Genomic DNA, 18,192 nt, shown 5'->3' with positions numbered 1-18,192 from the left:
TATTTCTTGCATTTATTGTCCACCTTTTCTCCAAGGGGTTCGAGCTGGCTTCCCTTTCCCTATATGATCTTCACAACAACCCTGTGAAGTCAGACTGAGAGGCAGTAGTTGAGCCAAGGTCACCCTAGTGAGTTTCATGGCTAGTTGGGGATTTGAACACTGGCCTCCCAGCTCCTAGTTCGAGACTCTAACCACTACATCACGCTGCCTGTCCCACACTCTCCAGTGCATTTCTCCGTTGCTTCCTTTGGAAGTCCCATCTTTTCTTTTTCGTGGGGGGGGGTGCGAGTTTGGGACCAACTCTAATTGCGCAACCAGAATTTGCCGGTATGTGAATGAACTCCATTCGAAAATACCGACAGCGCCCTCCGTGTGTTAAGGTTCGACACACAGTAGATGTGAGCCATCTCTGGCAGACTGAAGAGGAAGTTTGCAAGTCCCACCACCAGGTTGGTGCACACCCGTTCCAGAGGGAAGTCATTGGACTCCGTTTAGGGTTCAGACGGTCAGGGCTAGATCCACCAATCTGTGAATAACTTTTCTGAGCGCGAAGAGCGGGATATTTGGCATCCTCAGAGTGGCAGAGGAGAACAGACTGTGGAGCGAGAGAAGCAGGAAACCAGGCGGGGAGAAACTCCAATAACCAATGCCTCCGAGACCCACTGTGTGTGGCTAATGTTGCAGCCACACAGTGGAGATTGCAGGTTCCCGGGCAACTCTGAGCCAATCGGTCTGATCTACCTCACAAGGCTGTTGTGAGATAAAAAGGCTGTTTGGAAACGCGTGGGTGGGATGACCACTAAATATCAAGGTAATGATAACATTTTATTGATCCAATATATTTTAACTTAATAATAATAATAATAATTAATAATGATAACAACAACAACAAGTGGTTGTCGTCGTCGTAACAGTAGCAACGGTAGTAGCGGCCTTTATTCTATTTAATCATTCATCTCATTGGTGGTAGTGGGCCCCCTTGGTCATAAGGGCGAGATATAAATGTAACAAACCAACAAATCACATTCCATGTCATTATTATCGTTAGGAATATTTATTCCATTTGTTTGTTTGTGATGTTGTTCTAGTAGTAGCAGCAGCAGCAGCAGTTCCAGTAGCAGTGATAGTATAAATGGACCAAGGAAACGAGGTGTGCGAGAAAAAAAGGAGAACAAAGTACCGTCTTGCGCTTCCTTCGCTACAGTCTTTTCAGATTTCAAGTGGGCTCTACGGAGGCATAGCCGGGGTGGATGGGTGGGGTAATTGTAGACAATTTTGAATCGCTCTGGAAGCGTTTAGGCCCCCTGGCGTCAAAGATTCTGGCAGATCCTTCCTGGTATTCTGGTATTCTCTTCCCTCTTGTTTCTTCAAAGGCGCATACAAACGTTGTGTTCCTTTCCAGCCTGTTGAAGAGATGCCTGCTGCTAGTCGCGATGGCTAAATGATATCTCACCTCCAGGAAAAGACGGCTGGGAAGAACAGCGGTTAATAGAGGGCTCTGGCGCTCAGGTCCTGCTTAGGCGCTCCCTATAAACACCCAGCTGGCCGCTGAGGGATAGAGAATGGTGGTCTGAGCAGGTCTTTGTTCTAAAATCCAACGAGGCTCCTCTTGTATCTTCTTATACCTTGATTCCATAACTCTATTCCTAATTGGTTAATCAATTAAGAACTACAACAACTCAGAATCCTGATACTGGAACCTTCGCTTACTGATTTCTGGCGATCTTCGTTCGTAAAGTATAGGGAAACCCATAGGAATTATTTCAGGACAATTCTATTGTCTATTACAGAACTCAACCCACAAACCGGTTAAGACGTAGTATTAGACTTTAAGCCGAATCAATGGAACTAATCCGGTTTAAATCCTAACACTTCAGTTTAGCTATGCATCCCTTTATGGCCAAATGCTTGCCTTACTGGAGCGTAGCTTCTGCTTCAAAATGATCGGCTGATTCTGGGGGGGGGGGCTAAGTCTCTCGTATACCTGACTTTACTCTGGATTTTTAAATTGGCTTTTTTGCTTCTTTGAAACATAGGGGACGTTGTCTCTTGTGCAGTTTATTAACCACAGTAGCTTAAGAATATCATTGGTTATCACTTAGCTATGGTTATAAGTATCCTAGAAAATCGAAGTGTCATTGAAATATCACTGAAAGTATGAGATTTGTTTCCAAGAAACAACGTGGTTCCCAAAATGTAGCGCTAGGAACAGGGTGCGAGACAGACCCCTTGGTTATCAACCGGTGGTGAGGGAATATTTAATTTAATAAGGCAAATATTGTCACCAGATGAAGAGGTGAGATCTAAACAGACTCGCGTTTCGAGTTCAACGTTTGAATGGTCATTTGGATGTGAGTCTTCGCTAGCCACAAAGCAAGCAACGCACCCTGGTTTCCCCCCAAAATTTAAAACTGTCAGCGTTGTACTTGGCAAGAAGCAGTCATTTCCTTCTTGCTGTTAAAGAGTCAAGGATTCAGTGGGGGATAGAAGTCGATGATGAAGGCGGGTTGGAACAGTAGAAAGGAGGGTAAACTTATAGAACTGGATGGATCATTTGCCAAGCGCAACGTGTAACTGCTGGACATTGTTGTATCCAAGGCCACAAGATGTTCCTACTTTAAAGAAACCCACCCTAAATTTGTTGACTCAAAGAGGTAAGAATGTATAGGATTGCAGCCGACGCAACGGCCATCAGGAAATTATCCTGAACTCTGCTCATTGCCAGGAATGGGACTTGAGCAATGTCTGATGGGTCTTGTGCAAGAAAGTCCTAGTTTATGGAGGCGGGTGGTGGTAGCGCAAGAAAACGCCCCCTTGTTCCTGCTTTAGGTTGAAATCTTACGCACATTCACCAGGAAATACGTTTTAGCAAATTGGACTGCCTCCCCCGCCCCTGCCTTCACGTCCTGCTCAGGAATAGAGCGATAAACAACTCAGAGTGCAAAGAATGGTGTGGGACTCGGGAGAGGGCAGATTTTGTTGGTTTGGTCGGATGAACAAAGCAGTTTGAGAAATCAGAACAGCTTCGCTGTTTCTCTAGCGTAAGAGTGGTCTCCTTTCTCTTTCCAAAACCAAAGGCTGGCTTTGGCCAGTCTGAACTGCAAAACAAAACTCTGCCGACCCTAAGGCCCTGAACTAGTATTGAATAAAAGGAAAGTGGCGCCACACACCTCTCGCGACAAACACACTTTTCTCTCCAAGAAGCCTCCCCTACGGAAGATGATGCCAGCACGATGTCCCCTATGAGCACCTGCAGATCTTGTCCTGATTCCTTATCTAGAGAGAGCGGCCCACAAGTTGTAGCGGTGGCCACCAGCTTGGATGGCTTTAAACGGCTAATTAATTCACGGAGGATAAAGTTGCCAGTGGCTATGAGCCACAAGGGTCATTTCTGCCGCCTCTGTCGGAGGCAGGATGGTTGTGAATACCAGCTGCTGGGAACGTCCTCTTGCGCTCAGGTCCTGCTTGCAGACTTCCAGCAGGAATCTGGTTGGCCAGAACAAGCTAACCTAATAGATGGGCCAGTGGCCTGATCCACCGGGGATTTTCTCATGTTCCTTTTGGAGGTACCACTTTAGATATTGCCCACAGCTGGGGATGGACCATGCATCAGTGGCAGAGCACTGCTTACGTGGAGGAAGTCCCAGGTTTCAGGTAGCATGTGGTATGAAACCCTGAAACCCTAGATAGTAAACAGTCCTGGACTCAATAGAGTAATGATCTGACTCAGCATAAGACCAGACGTCTTTGTTTGCGGCTATGACAGGTACATTCTCGACGAGGGTAATTCACCTTGGTGGGGGGGGGCTGGTTTGTGAGTCATGCAAATGCTATGACATTTTTGTCACATTATATTTTTTACAGTCTTTATGTTTAATTTTGTTTCTGTTTAATATTGTTACTTATGAATTCCCTATCGATTCACTCTCCCCCCCCACTTATTTTCTCGGTCTTTTCCAGAACAACCCCCCCCCCGCAAGGCCTTTGAGTAGAGCTAGCATCTAACGCCTAGCATGGGAGAATCTCCCAGATAAGTTCTGGAGGAGGTCATTCCTAACTATCACAGCAAGACGAAACCTGGGCAGTTTTCATTTAGGGAAACGCCCAGATAGTCACACAGCAGCCCACATGTTCCTTGCAATCTGCCTAGGTCTCATTCTGTAGTTTACTTATCAGAACAGCTAATCCCGCTTTGACCCATTTTAAACACATTGACTTGAAAGTTCTCATTGATTGCACTTGAAGGTTCTTGGAAGGCAGTTCCATCGAAATCAATGGGATTTGCTTCCTAACAATTCTGTTTAGGGTTGGGTTGTTGTTTTTTTTAATGCGGCTAATCATTGTCTTCTACATTATACAAAAAAATATACGCACTTCTCTTTGCTTTAGCTCCGAGCACACAAATTCTCCTCTGACCTCCCTTGCCAAGCAAAGGTGTTTAGAGTGGTATACGAAATTGCAACGGATAAAAAAGATACCCCTTCACCCACCCCCAAACACCTGAGCATACTAATCGCCATCCTATGGACATATAAGGTCCATTAGCCAAACTCTTCGCTTGTGTTTTTATATCTTTATGATTTCTGGAGTCCAGGAACAAGGTGCATATTTTTTGCTTGCTTAAAACGCGGGTGAAAGGTTCCTTAACGCATTTTTCAACTTGCGCATCTACACACACGGAAGCTATTTTCGGGTTAAGAGGCTGCAGTCCTATAGCAACTCTTCCTGAGAGTAAGCCCCACTTACTGACAGGTAGACATGGATAGCATACTACACTTGAAATGGATCTTGTCGAGAGGGGAAGGAGAGGCTGTAATCTGCTTTAGGGGGGTAGCATTCCGAATTTCTTGAAACGGCATCAAAGTGCTGATCTTGTCTATATGAGAAGAGACATTCCAGGCCATCGTCCATTTCCTTCCTCTCTTCCCCCCCAGTTCCGTCCGCCTTGCTTTGCAGCTAAGGTGGAGGAAGCTTCCGCCCTGTCTCCAAGGTTGGATCTCCCGTTCCCATCCTCTCTCACCGCGCCTGTAGTGGCTGGTTGCCTTCTGCAACGGCTTCCATTGATTCAGAAGGGCCTCGGGGGATTTGCGTGGAGTGTGAACCCCCCAGTCGCCCCCGGGAGGTTAAGCAGAAACCGGGATATGATTAGTAAACAAATTGTGCAGAAAGGCGCTGGATTCCTATTGACTTACTTATAGGTCATCTGCTGCCGGTGCTGTGGGAAAAACTATTTACTTTACACATATACTTTATGATCTGGGGGGAATTAGAGGAAATTCAATAAGAAAACGGCTAGAATCGTTTAAAAACCCCTATTTAAAAGACTTAAGGAAATTAGAGTCTTATCAGATTAAAATCCACTACAAATGTAAGAATATTGTCTCCATCGAAACGCAGTGGGGTCTAAGGAAAGCGGTGGAGGGGAGAGACAGAGAGGGAGCGCCTTTGTCAAATCGCAGGGATAAACCACGTCATTTAAACAGCGGGATAATGAGCAGAATGTAAATTAATTTGACCTTCTTTACCAACAGACTGCTAAAACAATATGCAGACTAGTTTAGCGGTCTCGAAGCGAAATGAGGAGGGATGAGATGCAGGCAGAGAATCCAGAGGACCACTATTAGTCTGGAGGAGGGTGGTGTTGTTATTGGAGATGGTTTGCAGAGTACCCCTCTCAGCCAGGCTGGGTGCTTTTTATCTCCACAACTTGGAGAAAGGAGACATTTGGACTAACTGCGCCTAGCTTGTCCCAAAGCCTTCTGAGATGAGCTAATGCGGGTTTTAGCAATACCGTAAGGAAGCTTCAACCTCGCAGTGGCCCTCAGGAAAATTAAACCATGGCAAAGGAGTACTTCTACTCGGGAGTAATCAGAGTTGATAACTGCGAATATGGAGTCAAGAGAGGTAGTTATTCCGTATTAACGAACATGGGAGCGTAAGACTGTGATCTGTTGTATGTATGCAGTGCTTAGATGACTCTTGGGGCTAGGGAGAAATTTGGCAAGGTGCGTAACACTGAAGAGATCCACTAGAAGAGATCTACTAGAAGAGATCCACTATCATCTTCTAACTATTTGTGCTTTGGGGTTAATTCTCTCTTCCTGTGTCGGTACAACAGCCTCCGTCCTTTTTCGGGAGTCTCTAATCTAAACGGGCATTCTGGCCAAGCAAAGGATCCCCCAGCAGGGTTAACAAAAACACTCTCAACGATTCTGTTTTCGTTCCCCGCAAGGATCGTACTATAGTACGATCACACGTTTTAAAAAAACCAAACCCGAAGAATACTAGCAAATCCTGCATGCAGAGCGCGATAGGAAGCGCATATAAGGGCATTGTTTGTATTGAATTGTCTTAATTAACCTAACTTTCTCTCTCGCTCTAATAGATATATTCTTGTGCACAAGAATATATCAAAGTCCTTTTATCGTCATGGCAAAAATGTGACATTGTGCGTGTGGGGAAAATAATTCCGGGAGAGAGAAGGAACGGAAGTTTTCCTTATTGGGGATGCGATAATAAAGAATGAATTCTGAAGACATTTATTGGGAAGGGGCTCCCACGGTTTTAAATAACGCTTACCTGGGGTTACGTTCCAAAGGAGTCCATCGTGAGACTGTGGTGGGGTTCTGTTAGTGCCGGAAATCAGAGTTTAAACAAGGATCAAATTTAACCTAGCATATCGATCGTATAGTCTATTTATATGGTTTTCACTTAATATGATTTACATTGTGTGTGTGTGTGTATTCATCATCTTCCCCAGTCCCCCCCCCAATAACGTTTGGAGAAATGTATGGATGACATTATATTGTCATATTAAAATAATCGGAGAATATATTAATTTGGGGGGTTATTTTAACTGAAAACAATGAAAATGATGGAACTGACCGCGCGATGTTATTGCACGCTTATTCCAAAGCAAGCCTTTTGGACTTCTCATGGGACTTTCCCCCAATAATTGGCTTACAAATTAATATGTTTAGGCCTGAGCTTCAAAATATGAAATAGAAATTATGGTTTAAAGGGTTCTTTGATTAAAAAAAAAATAAAAGTATTGGATTTGAATGAACATTTTGCATTCATGTATATATTTTTATTACATTTATATATCGCCCTTTCAAATTCTCTGGGTGGTATAGATAAGACAATTGAAAAACTGGCCGTCACTCTCGATATATCTTACTTTGGACGAGTAGTAATTCACTTTTTCCAAAATGGCAATTTTAAACGATCGTGTTTTGTGTCAGTGAAACTGGCATATTTCCCGAGTACTTTTTCATTCGCGACTGCGAGCCGTTCAGACACTTGCTGTCTTAAGAGATGTGCTTTCCTCACGCTTCCAACCGGCAAGTCTGCTTTTAAGGCTTGCCATTAGCTTGGTGGCGGATTTATTTTTTCAAGATTTTCTCCTTAAAGTGCGATTTATTTTCTGAGTCATTGAAACGAAGCTTCCGAGGCAGGAGAATGAGTCTTCTCAATGCAGCAAAAACCTGTCTCTCCCGGAGAGTTAGGTGTCGGTTTCCTAGTCATTTTATCAAAGTTATTTGTGGGGCGCATCTAGATGTCTCCTGATGTTAAAAAAAGTAAGAGCTGGAAAGCGTTCTGCAAATTGCAAACGCCATCAGAATAAAATTGTGTTTGTGAATAATCATATATTATATTGCCTCCGTCGGAGATGATTTTCCCCTTTCTCCTTTTCTAACTCCCCCCTTTGCTCCCTTGCTATGCAAGCCTTTGAGGGAAGACCTGACTGGAAGAGCGGTGGGGGAGGGGGGGAGACAAGAGAGCAAGACTTTTAATTTAGCCCTGCCCTAAGTTTCTGATAGGGTGGTCTTATTATAGCTTTCGCCGGGGCGTAGCGCCTCCTGATTGGCCGCGGCGCGCGTCACTCCGAGTCTCAGCGGCGAGTCTAGGACGCGGGGGAGGCAGGAGGGAGGGCAGAGAAGGGGGCCGGGTGATATCATCGCCCCGGGAAGGCCGCCTCTAGGTTTAAGATGTTAGGCAAACAGGGAAGCTGCTGAGCTCCTCGGGGTCCGTGGCTTGCCTGGGCTGGGTAGACCGGAGCGAGGGGAGACGTGAAGCGACCAAGAGGGGCTTGCCCAGCTACGCAACGCTGACCGTCGAGGCTCCTGCTCTTACAGCAGCCGCCCACGCCTTGGATCTAATACAGTCGACCTGCGCCTGTCACTCTGGCCCGGCCCGCGAGTCCGTCGGCAGCCTGGTGATTTATTCATGGTCGGCGCGGTCCGCCGCGGGAGTCTACGGCGGAGGGTGCCTTCGCTCTTCTTCGGGGTTTCTCCTGCTTTCGCCCGCAGAGGCTCATGCGACGGGGCGGCCGCCCGTCGGGGGACTTTGCCGGCGGGAGGAGGTGGAGGAGGAGGGCAGCGACGGCGGGGGGCAGCAGCGTCGCGTTGAGAGCCGAGCAGGGCTGCCTGCTGCGAGAGAAGTGAAACTGACACAGTGAAATTGACAAGGAGGCTGCGGAGGAGCTTCTCCAGCCACGTCTCCCGCTGCGCCTCTGTCCACACACGTAGCGCGCACATCCACACCCAGTGTGCAGCCCCCGGCAGCTCGGGCTGGCTCCCGCAGCCCGATGAACTGCCTGAAAGAGCCGCTGAGACTGGAGCGGCTGGTAGCCGGGAATAAACTGTGCTGCTCCACCTCCCCTTCCTCCGCTTCCTCCACCTCCTCCGCCTCTTCCTCCTCCTCCTCCTGCCATCACCACCACCACCACCACCAGCCGGCCCTGGTCATGGCTTCAGCCCTGACCCCCGGGCAGTCGCGGTCGGCCTTGGATTCTGCCAAGCACCGGCTGGAGGTGCATACCATCTCCGACACCTCTAGCCCCGAGGCCGCAGGTAAGGGTTCTCCGCCGGCTCCACGCTGCTTCTCTTTCCCTCGCCACCATCTCAGTATTCTGATTATCAATACAGAGTCTTGGGGGATTAAACTAGTGTCCCAGGCCTGTGCTGGGGGCGCATAGTGAGGGATTAGAAGGAGAAGGGAATGGAAATATAATTGCAGATGGCACTGCTTTGTAGCTAGATTCCGGGAGATATTTGGTTTCTCGTTTTCTATCGGGAAACAGCGGGTGCGCGGGGAGGTAGAAGAGTTGCACACACGGCCGGCAAATCCAGGCATTTGCCACCGAGAGATAGAAACCTACCGTAGTAGTAAAGGCAGCAGGACCCGGGCGGGCTTGTAACTGGAATGCAGTCTCCGTCGGGATTTAGCCAGACCATCTCAGTGAAAGAGCAGTGATTGACCCTGTCACTCTGAAATGTATTTAAAAACAAACAAGCGGGCTCTCTATATAACAGCACTTACTGCATCTAGCACAAATGTAGTCGAAGCTCTCGGCGAAATGTAATTCCAATAAAGGTACTGTATAGGAAACCCTGTAGGCTCCTGGGGGAGAAGAGAGCTCAGATTTGCCCATGGATTTCCATCTATCCATGGTGGTTTCCTTCCAGAGAGTCTTATTGAATGCAGTAGGATTGGATTCCTATGAAATATGCATAGGATCGTGGTGTCCAACGATCCTTTGCACGCTTGCTTGGGAATAAGTTCGACTCGAATCAGTGGGAGTTACTTCTGAGTAAACGTGCATGGTCTGTTAGACTGCTTCTTCAGGGGCGCACTCAAACCAGCCAGTCCTAGTTGAATACACTGGGACTTGCTTCTGAGTAAGCGTGTTTAGGATTGGGCTGTTTGATTGCCATCCGAAGTACACCTACCTAGGACTGTTCCATTGAACTGAGTGGAGCCTGGAGGATCGGCTACTTCAAGTGTTTCGGCTTGACTGAGGATGCAATGGCATATATCCTCATCCAACCCGATCCTACCCATGGTTACTCGGAAGTAAACATGATGTCCGATTAAAATAAATATTTGCCTTAATGAAAACATGCCCAGGAATTGCAGTCGTATGTGCTACAGAGACTCCAACTACCAGCATGAGCGAGAGTGCAGGGGTCTTCATTGGACTTAATGGGGGCCATCCCAACAACTTTGAGATAAACACCTTTACTTCTGAAAATATGTTCCATCTTTAAAGACACTTCACACTCTCATTAACTTCAATGGGTGGTATTAAACTGGAGCAGACCCACTTTAATCATAGCTGCCAAGTTATCCCTTTTTTACAGGGATTTTCCCTTATGCTGAATAGGCTTCCTCGCGAGAAAAGTGAAAAGTTGGCAGCTATGACTTTAATGAATGAATATGCCTTTGTTCGGGCCATTGATTTCAATAGATCTACTCAGAGTAAAACTTGGCTCAATACCGTGCAATGTAAGTGGAAGTTAGACCGACTCACAGATTTAGGACACATTATTGTAGCATAATTTCTGGATGTTCGATCCGTGAATCAGCACCAGAGTGGCCTTGTCTAGATATAGGAGACCGATGTAGCATAGTACACCAGTGTTGCTGCAATCTTTGTATGTATTTCCGAGGACAGCCTCAGTAAATGCAGAGCCTTGTTCGATTTTAAAGATGTGCATCTTTAATGATACAGGTGCAATATACACGAAGTCTACAGCTGCACAGTGTGTACTGTCAGTGCAAGAGGTATCTATATCTGTTACATATAAGGAATGCATCTAGGTGTAACGGTCAATTGGAATTAATTTAGGGCAATCCTGAATCACAGTCTCATACTTCTTGTGGTGTGAGGGGGTAAAAGCTTTCTGTGACATCACGGAAGGATTTCCGTGTGCGTAAGAAGGTGGCCTTCAGATTTGCTGTATTAATCTCGTATTGGTGCACACTTTTAAAAGGAAGCGCTTGGATTGAAGTCGATCCACATTCTAAAACCTAACTCCTGGGATACAAGTGGCAACGTTTTCAATAGCGCTGGAGGACACAGCCTGACTTTTCAGTCCGAAGCACAGTTAATTTTCCATTGATGGCCTTGGGTTTTCCTGTTTATATGGTGTCTGTGTGTTTCATTCGTATCCTAAGCGCAAACCTCATTGATTCCAAGGAAAACACTTCCCTAGCCTTTATTTGTATTACAGTTTTATGAGAGCAGCTTTTGGATGGGGCTTGTTCACCCCTTGATCTTAAAATAAAATAAAATAAAATAAAATAAAATAAAACCTATGGAAGTAGATACCCTGCGTTTCGATTAGGCCGACTAGCTTCAAAACAAGTGCGCTTAGAATCGCATGTTTCTCCGCCGGTTCGCAACGATCCGTCCGCTCCCCCCCCCCGCTACTCCGGCTCAACCGCTTTGGGAAGAGCGCCGACTGCGGGCCGCGGACCGGTTCAGCGGGGCCGCGGAGCGCTTGGGCTGATCCCCTTCTCCCTCCGCCCGCCCTTTTTCTCCCCGCCCCCCGAATCCCAATCCGCGCCAGTCTGTTGACCCGCGACTGCATTTTCCTTTGCAGAAAAAGACAAAAGCCAGCCCAGCAAGAATGAGGACACGAGCGCCGAAGATCCGTCCAAGAAGAAGCGGCAGCGGCGGCAGCGGACGCACTTCACCAGCCAGCAGCTCCAGGAGCTAGAGGCCACTTTCCAAAGGAACCGCTACCCGGACATGTCGACTCGGGAGGAGATCGCCGTCTGGACCAACCTCACCGAGGCCAGAGTCAGGGTAAGGGGAGCCCCGAGAGATCTGCTTTGTGCTGTGTGTGTGAATATGGGTATGTTGGGGCCCCTTGGAAGAGGCAGCAGCCGAGGCGAATAAACCTGAACAGCTTGGCTGGCGCAGAGAAGGCGCCGCTTTCGATTTGGCCTGCCTTTCGAGGAGGGCTTTTGCCCCGGCGCAGCGCCTCTCTGATTCCCTCTCAGGCCGAGGCAGGTTGCCATCTTCTCCGAAGATGATGGATGGCTGTGCGGCGTGTTCTGAACTGGATGTGTACTTTATGGGAAGCGTCGCCAAGAAAGCGTCCCGGGGCAGGCTCCGACGTGTGTGCAGCAGCCCGAGATGCGCAACACACGAGGCCTCTGACTCCATCGAAGGCACCCAAAACTTGCCCTCCCTTGCATTCTTCCTTCTCTCTCTCCCCATCCCCCGCCCGCCCCAAGCACCCTCAGGTTTCACAACAACGGTGGCTTTCTCCCCACCCACGGCCACCCCTTTCTTGCCATGATTGATGGATCGATCAGAGTGCTAAAACGCAGCAGAATCGTGCAATCCCTTCTCCGGGAAATCAAAGTGGGGGAAAACCCAGGTCACAGCCCCAAGTTTGTATATACGTATGGAAGAAAAGTCCCATGAAAAGGGAGGCAGTGCTGCTGTCCTCATACAAGCTTCACTCTGTAGGGATAGTAAGCTGCAACTCGGTGCGCCTTTAAAACTTTACGAGTTTGGCATATCCCCCTCCTAACCGGGTTGCAAAGAGCTTTAGAAATGGGCTGTTGCAATTCGTGGCTAAATTACTTTAGAGTAATCCCGTTAGGATTGCTATGAGGTCAGGAGATTTGGGGATTAAAGAAAGTCCCAGCGCAATCAATGAAACTAGGAGCGGGGATGTTCAGCCTGTTGCTTACTCTCTTTAAAAACAAACAAATAAATACATAAAACAGAAAATAAGGCCTCCTCCTTCTCAAATGTAAACCATGTTTATTTTGGTTAGAAGTGTGGAAGCCTTCCTTCCCAAACAAATGTTACCTGGAATAACGACATTTGTAGTCAACAAGACTTACCCCAAGAAAGTGTGTAGGGAATCAGAGCTTTTTAAAAAAATAAAAATAAAAACCTTCCAGTACCTAAGTTAGTGTAGGTCCCGTTCATATCTGTTTCTTATTCCCAAGCAAATGTTTTTAGGACTTGGGTGTAAACGGCGCAAAAATAATAATGCAGTGTATATACTGTACACTACAATTTAAATTGTGTATATACACTACAATTTAAATTGGGGTCTTGGATTAGACCAATGCGAAATGCGTATGTTGCATTTGTTGGAGGAATCAGTTTTTGCTACAATGCTTTGGAAATAAACAAATCCCAGAGATTTTAATTAAAAAATATGGGAGGCTGTAGAGTTTGGGCTCAGCTGCTTAGTGGAAATAAACAAGCAGTAATTAAAAAAAAAAATCTAAAGGGACACAGAGGAATCTGGTCGTGCTGGCTGTTGACTCAATTCAGGCTGTTCAATAGCGGCGCATTTAAAGTAAAATGTCTGGATTTAAGCCGATGGAGCCTCCTGCCCTATGTGCAGAGTCCTTCCCTCTCGAAAACAAAGAAGCTTAATTTTATTGAAATCCTCCGCTCTTACTTCTAAGCAAGTAAGCGCACCCACGACTTTGTGACATTTTGGTTAGGCCTAATTAAGGTTTTTACCATACCGTGGTTTTGAGATTTATTGACTTTTTGTAATAAATCAACAAGGCTACCTACATGGTGTGTGTGTGTGTGTGTGTGCGCGCGCGCGCTAAGCAACTGAGCGGGCAAAGCAGTTGGGTTTAATGGGGTTTGCAATTCTCTACAAACCGTGGTTTTACTGGGGAAGAACTCGCTCGCAGTAGCCTGCTGGGGTGGCCTGCTCCCCAGTGAGGTTGCTTAGGAGAGCAGTCTCTAAGGGGGGGGGGGAATGCAACTAGGTCAGTTTATGTGGAAATGCGATTGTAGAAAAAACGGCTCTGTTCCTATAAGAAACTTGCGCTTTTATGTTTGGCGGGGGGGGGCAGTCAGCTTGCCCTCAGTCCCTCCTGCAAATGTGTTGGTCTGTAACATTTAAAGAATATGACTTTGAAAACGCTGGCAGTGAGAGGTGAACAGCTCCCCCTCCCCCATTTACAGGTTTATTTTCCCCACTTCTTTGAAACCTGGAGACGGCCATGCATGTGCTTTGGGGAATGTAGCGTGTTATGTTTGGGGGAAAGTGCTGGTACTCTCGGGCGCTGGGTATTGGGTTTTATTAGGCGTCTGCGAGCGAACGGTGCAGTCGAAAGGGAGATTTGCAACGTAAAACACGGGCTGTGTAAACAGAACGAGAAGAGCCCCGCGACGGTTCGAATCCACATAATAACTTTGCAGGCGGCCGACTGGCAAATCAGGCGGCGGGATGTGGATTGGAGCGAGACACACGCCTTCGCCATTGTCTGCGCAGCGGAGGCTGTTGCCCTTTAGCACGTAGTGAAAAGGGCAACTTTGCCAAACGAGCAGGAGACAAGATGGGGCGGACGTGGTTTGGCTTTACTGGCGATTAGCACATGAAAGGGACTGGTCCATTTAACAAGCTGTTGAGGTAAAGATTTATGACGGGTTGCCCAGTTATTTTTATTTTATAAATATTATAATTGTTACTACATCTTGTTTCTAGAGAGGAGATTTCGATGGGCTTTAAATGCATTCCGTTCCTTTGTTTGGGAAAGAGGGCTGAGGTTGTTAAAAGTTGGACTCTCCTCCTCGGTGCAACAGTGTTTTCTTTCTTTGTCGGAAATCGAGGGAGGGGGAAAGTGAAGGGTGGAGGAGGGGGAAGGAGCCCATCCCCTTTGTTCGCGATCTCCCTGAACAACAAAATGAATGGAGTGCGAACCGAATGAAAGATTCCACCAACAAGCGAGCAGAAACCAAAGCGGCAGATAGATAATATATAGGACGTTTCCTTGGCCGGGTGTCAAAGCCTGTGATGAATGACACAAGCATTTGCACTATAAGAGATATTTTGTCATATATAGGTGGAGATATTCAAAAGCAGCTTCAGCCAGGGTCCAGTTAGGCGTTTTTTCTTCCCTCTGAAAGGAATGAGGCCGGCACTCCAAGGAGAAACAACGGGGATCTATTGCGTAGATCCAGTGCATACAGGATCAAATATGCTCCCACCGCCACTGTAAACTGCTTTATCAGGCTGAACGTGCTAAGAAAGAACGGGGGTGGGGGCAATGCTCTTAAGTCCGGCTTATGCTTCAGTTTCTGGTACCCCAGCCTTAACAGATTTACTCGGGAGTTAGTATCGCCGATTTAAGTGGGACCCAAGCAAGAATGCAGACCTGAGGATCCTGCGCACGTTTCCTGGGCGCAGGTCCCTCTAGAAGGGCTCTGGGTTCCAGCCGGAGACCCTGATGCGATGCACGTTGACCGGAAAGTAAGTGGCATCGAGGGTCAATAGAGACGATTCCCAAGTCAATGTACTTGGACTGGCAGCCACAAGGGCGGCCCTTATCCGTCTTTTCTGGGAACTGGGAAGCAATTCCCAATGACTTCCAACTAATCTCTGTAAGAGTACAGAAGAATCCATAGGATCGTAAACGAAGCTCCAATGATTTGCAGTGGCAGCATCAGGAAGGGGAAAAAACATGAGGCGGGGCAGGTTGAGACATAAGTGCATTTTGGGGGTGCTTCCTCCCCCATTTTAGATTTCTGGAGGATAAACATAGGCATCTTCTACAGGCTCCCATCCTCAACGTATTTTCTCTGCCCGAATTGTGTCTGATGGCGTTATTACTTTTCAAGGCACCAGACTTAGAGGATTTGCAGCTTTGTTTCAAAACCGTCCCGTTTATGGTTCAGTGCGAGTTTGTACGTGGAAAGTGCTCCACGGCTCCTCATCAGTAGTGTGGTGTGTGTGTGTGTGTGTGTGTGTGTGTGTGTGTTAAAAGCCAGCTCTGCATGGGGGAAGGTAGCTGTGAGAACAGGACGTTAGACTAGGTCTGATCCAGCAGGTTCTTCTTGCGTTCGGGGCCCTGGACTTCCCTCCACCTTTCATGCTGTACCCCAAAGTTGCTGGACCCCAGGGCTCCAGGTGAAACGCGTTATTTGTGTCCTCCTCAAAGTTCTGGAGATGCTTGCGCGGCGCGCGGCTCTGCTTTGCCTTCCTTCCAGTGACCGGCTTTCTTTACCCCCACCCATCCTTCTCCTTGTTTTGTTGCCCCCCTCTTCCCGTTCACCCGTCCCTCCCCTCCATTGCAGGTTTGGTTCAAGAACCGCAGGGCCAAGTGGCGGAAACGCGAGCGGAATCAGCAGGCGGAGCTGTGCAAGAACGGCTTCGGGCCGCAATTCAACGGGCTGATGCAGCCTTACGACGACATGTACCCGGGCTATTCCTACAACAACTGGGCCGCCAAGGGCCTGACGTCGGCGTCGCTCTCCACCAAGAGCTTCCCCTTCTTCAACTCCATGAACGTCAACCCGCTCTCGTCGCAGAGCATGTTCTCGCCGCCCAACTCCATATCGTCCATGAGCATGTCTTCCAGCATGGTGCCCTCGGCGGTCACCGGCGTGCCCGGCTCCGGCCTCAACAGCCTGAACAACTTGAACAACCTGAGCAACCCCTCCCTCAACTCGGCCGTGCCCACACCCGCCTGCCCGTACGCCCCGCCGACCCCTCCTTACGTTTACCGGGACACGTGTAACTCTAGCCTGGCGAGCCTGAGACTCAAAGCCAAGCAGCACTCCAGCTTCGGCTACGCCAGCGTCCAGAACCCGGCCTCCAATCTGAGCGCCTGCCAGTACGCCGTGGACAGGCCCGTGTGAGAGAGAGACAGGAAGGCCTGCCGCCTTTCGTCCCTTGTTTTGTTGTTGTTGTGGTTGCGTTCAGAAAACAAACAACTCCCCCCCACCCATTTTTTTAAAAATCCCAGAGACACAGGAACAAGCAGGCGCACAATTCTGAATGGAGGAGGGAGGAGGCCTCGCTTCCGCAATCAAAGGACTTGAACGTTCGAATCCAAAGTAAATGGGCACTAATGGAACGGGAGAGGGTAACAGCTAAGTGACTTCGGAATTGAGACAAAATATAAACCAGAAAGAGAAGGGTTAGGGAGAGGCACAAGAGATACCACTGAAACTAGCGAGTCCCTTTGTTTTCAAAGGATATTCTCCTGCTACCTTTCACTGAAGAAAAAAAAGTATTTCCAACATCTCCAAGGACATATATTATAAATATATATAAAATACGGACAAACGTTTGAATCGCTATACTATGACATTTTAATGTTCCTATAAGCTTGTTATTTTTTATGTTTAGCATTGTTAACATTAAAATAAAAAAATGACGGGAAAGGATGTATATATATATCGAAATGTCAAATTAATTTTATAAAAGCAGTTCTTAGTAAATATCCACAGTGTTTTTAAAAGTTAGGCTTTAAAATAAAGCATGTTACACAAGACATTAGGGATTTCTTTTCTTTTTCTTTTTTTCCGCTTGCGAGCAAGGGAATGTATATACTAAATGCGAGACTGTATGTTTCTAACATATTATTAATTATTATTATTAAAGAAGAAGAAGAAGTCCCATTGTGTGAATATCGGTTTTAGAATAGTACCTCTGGTGGATGCAATGGCGACGCTGAAACTGCAATGTAAACATACCCTGTGTATAACATTTCGTATAATAGTGTTTTCCTTTTCTGACAACATTGGAAAAATGTGTTTTCTTTCATGGGAGTAAAATATACTGCATACAGTTTGGTCTGGATTTTTTTTTAATCCGTTCAAGCGCATCGCCACATATTGTCCGGCTGCTGATCCCCAGCCTCCCTTCTTATGTGTGCGGATGAAACCTCCTTGCTCACCTCGCTACGTATACAACCACAAACAAAAGTCCATTGTTACTAGCAAATACTTATTCTACGGCCTTTCATTTTTAGTCTTGTCGGTGCAATCCTATGTATGTCTACTGAGACGGAAGCCCAGCTGAGTTAAATGGAGCTGTGCACAGGATTGCAGCCCAAATATGTCGATGGCGGGGTAAAAGAAAGTAGGAGGGGGGCGGGGAGTTCAATCTCTACAAGGGTCGTCTCCATAAGGTGATCGTTCTCCTCTCAAGGAGTTAGGTTCTGCTGTTATTGCCCTAACCTAACTGATCACGAATGCGATCCACTTCTGTTCAGAGTCCTGTTGACTTAAGGACATACGTATGTGGCTGCCGAACACTGAGATAGACCATTGCTCTACCTCTCTCAGCAGCGCCAGTACTGGCCGGCAACTGCTCTTCAGAGCTTCTCCTGGAGAGATGCTCTTAAATCCAAGTGAAATCACTGGGACTTAAACTTTGTTTAACTTTGCCTTATTTGTGCCGAATAACAACTGAATCAATAAAAGGCCAGATATCATCTTATCTCTCTCTCCATTGTCTGCTCCTACACCCCCCCTCATCTGTTCCTTTCTGAGGGTTAAAAACAAAACAAAAACAACAGAAATCCTTTCCGTAAACCTGTACGGATCACCCCCAACCCTCCAGCAGAAACCGAGAAACCAGAGCCTGCTGTGTCTAAAAGCGCCGCCAACGCCTCGCGTCG

At 47.2% G+C, this 18,192-nt stretch overlaps 1 protein-coding gene across 4 annotated transcripts in view; it reads left to right on the top strand.

The window, feature by feature from the left end:
* The window catches only part of PITX2 (paired like homeodomain 2), a 35,121-nt gene extending 17,488 nt beyond the window's left edge, over window positions 1-17,633 (top strand). For 3 of the 4 annotated variants that reach the window (XM_035113772.2, XM_035113770.2, XM_035113767.2), the window contains 2 exons: window positions 11,391-11,596; window positions 15,860-17,633. In XM_035113772.2, the coding sequence (XP_034969663.1) occupies window positions 11,391-11,596; window positions 15,860-16,423 (770 nt within the window). In that variant the 3' untranslated portion in view covers window positions 16,424-17,633. Of the gene's footprint in view, window positions 1-8,424; window positions 8,856-11,390; window positions 11,597-15,859 lie in introns of those variants that run through there. The other variant, XM_035113766.2, reaches the window with a different exon arrangement.
* Window positions 17,634-18,192: the final 559 nt, after the last annotated feature.

Source organism: Zootoca vivipara, chromosome 9, assembly GCF_963506605.1.
Source record: "Zootoca vivipara chromosome 9, rZooViv1.1, whole genome shotgun sequence".
In the NCBI taxonomy this organism is placed as follows: domain Eukaryota; kingdom Metazoa; phylum Chordata; class Lepidosauria; order Squamata; family Lacertidae; genus Zootoca; species Zootoca vivipara.
This window is presented reverse-complemented; position numbering and strand designations above follow the sequence as displayed.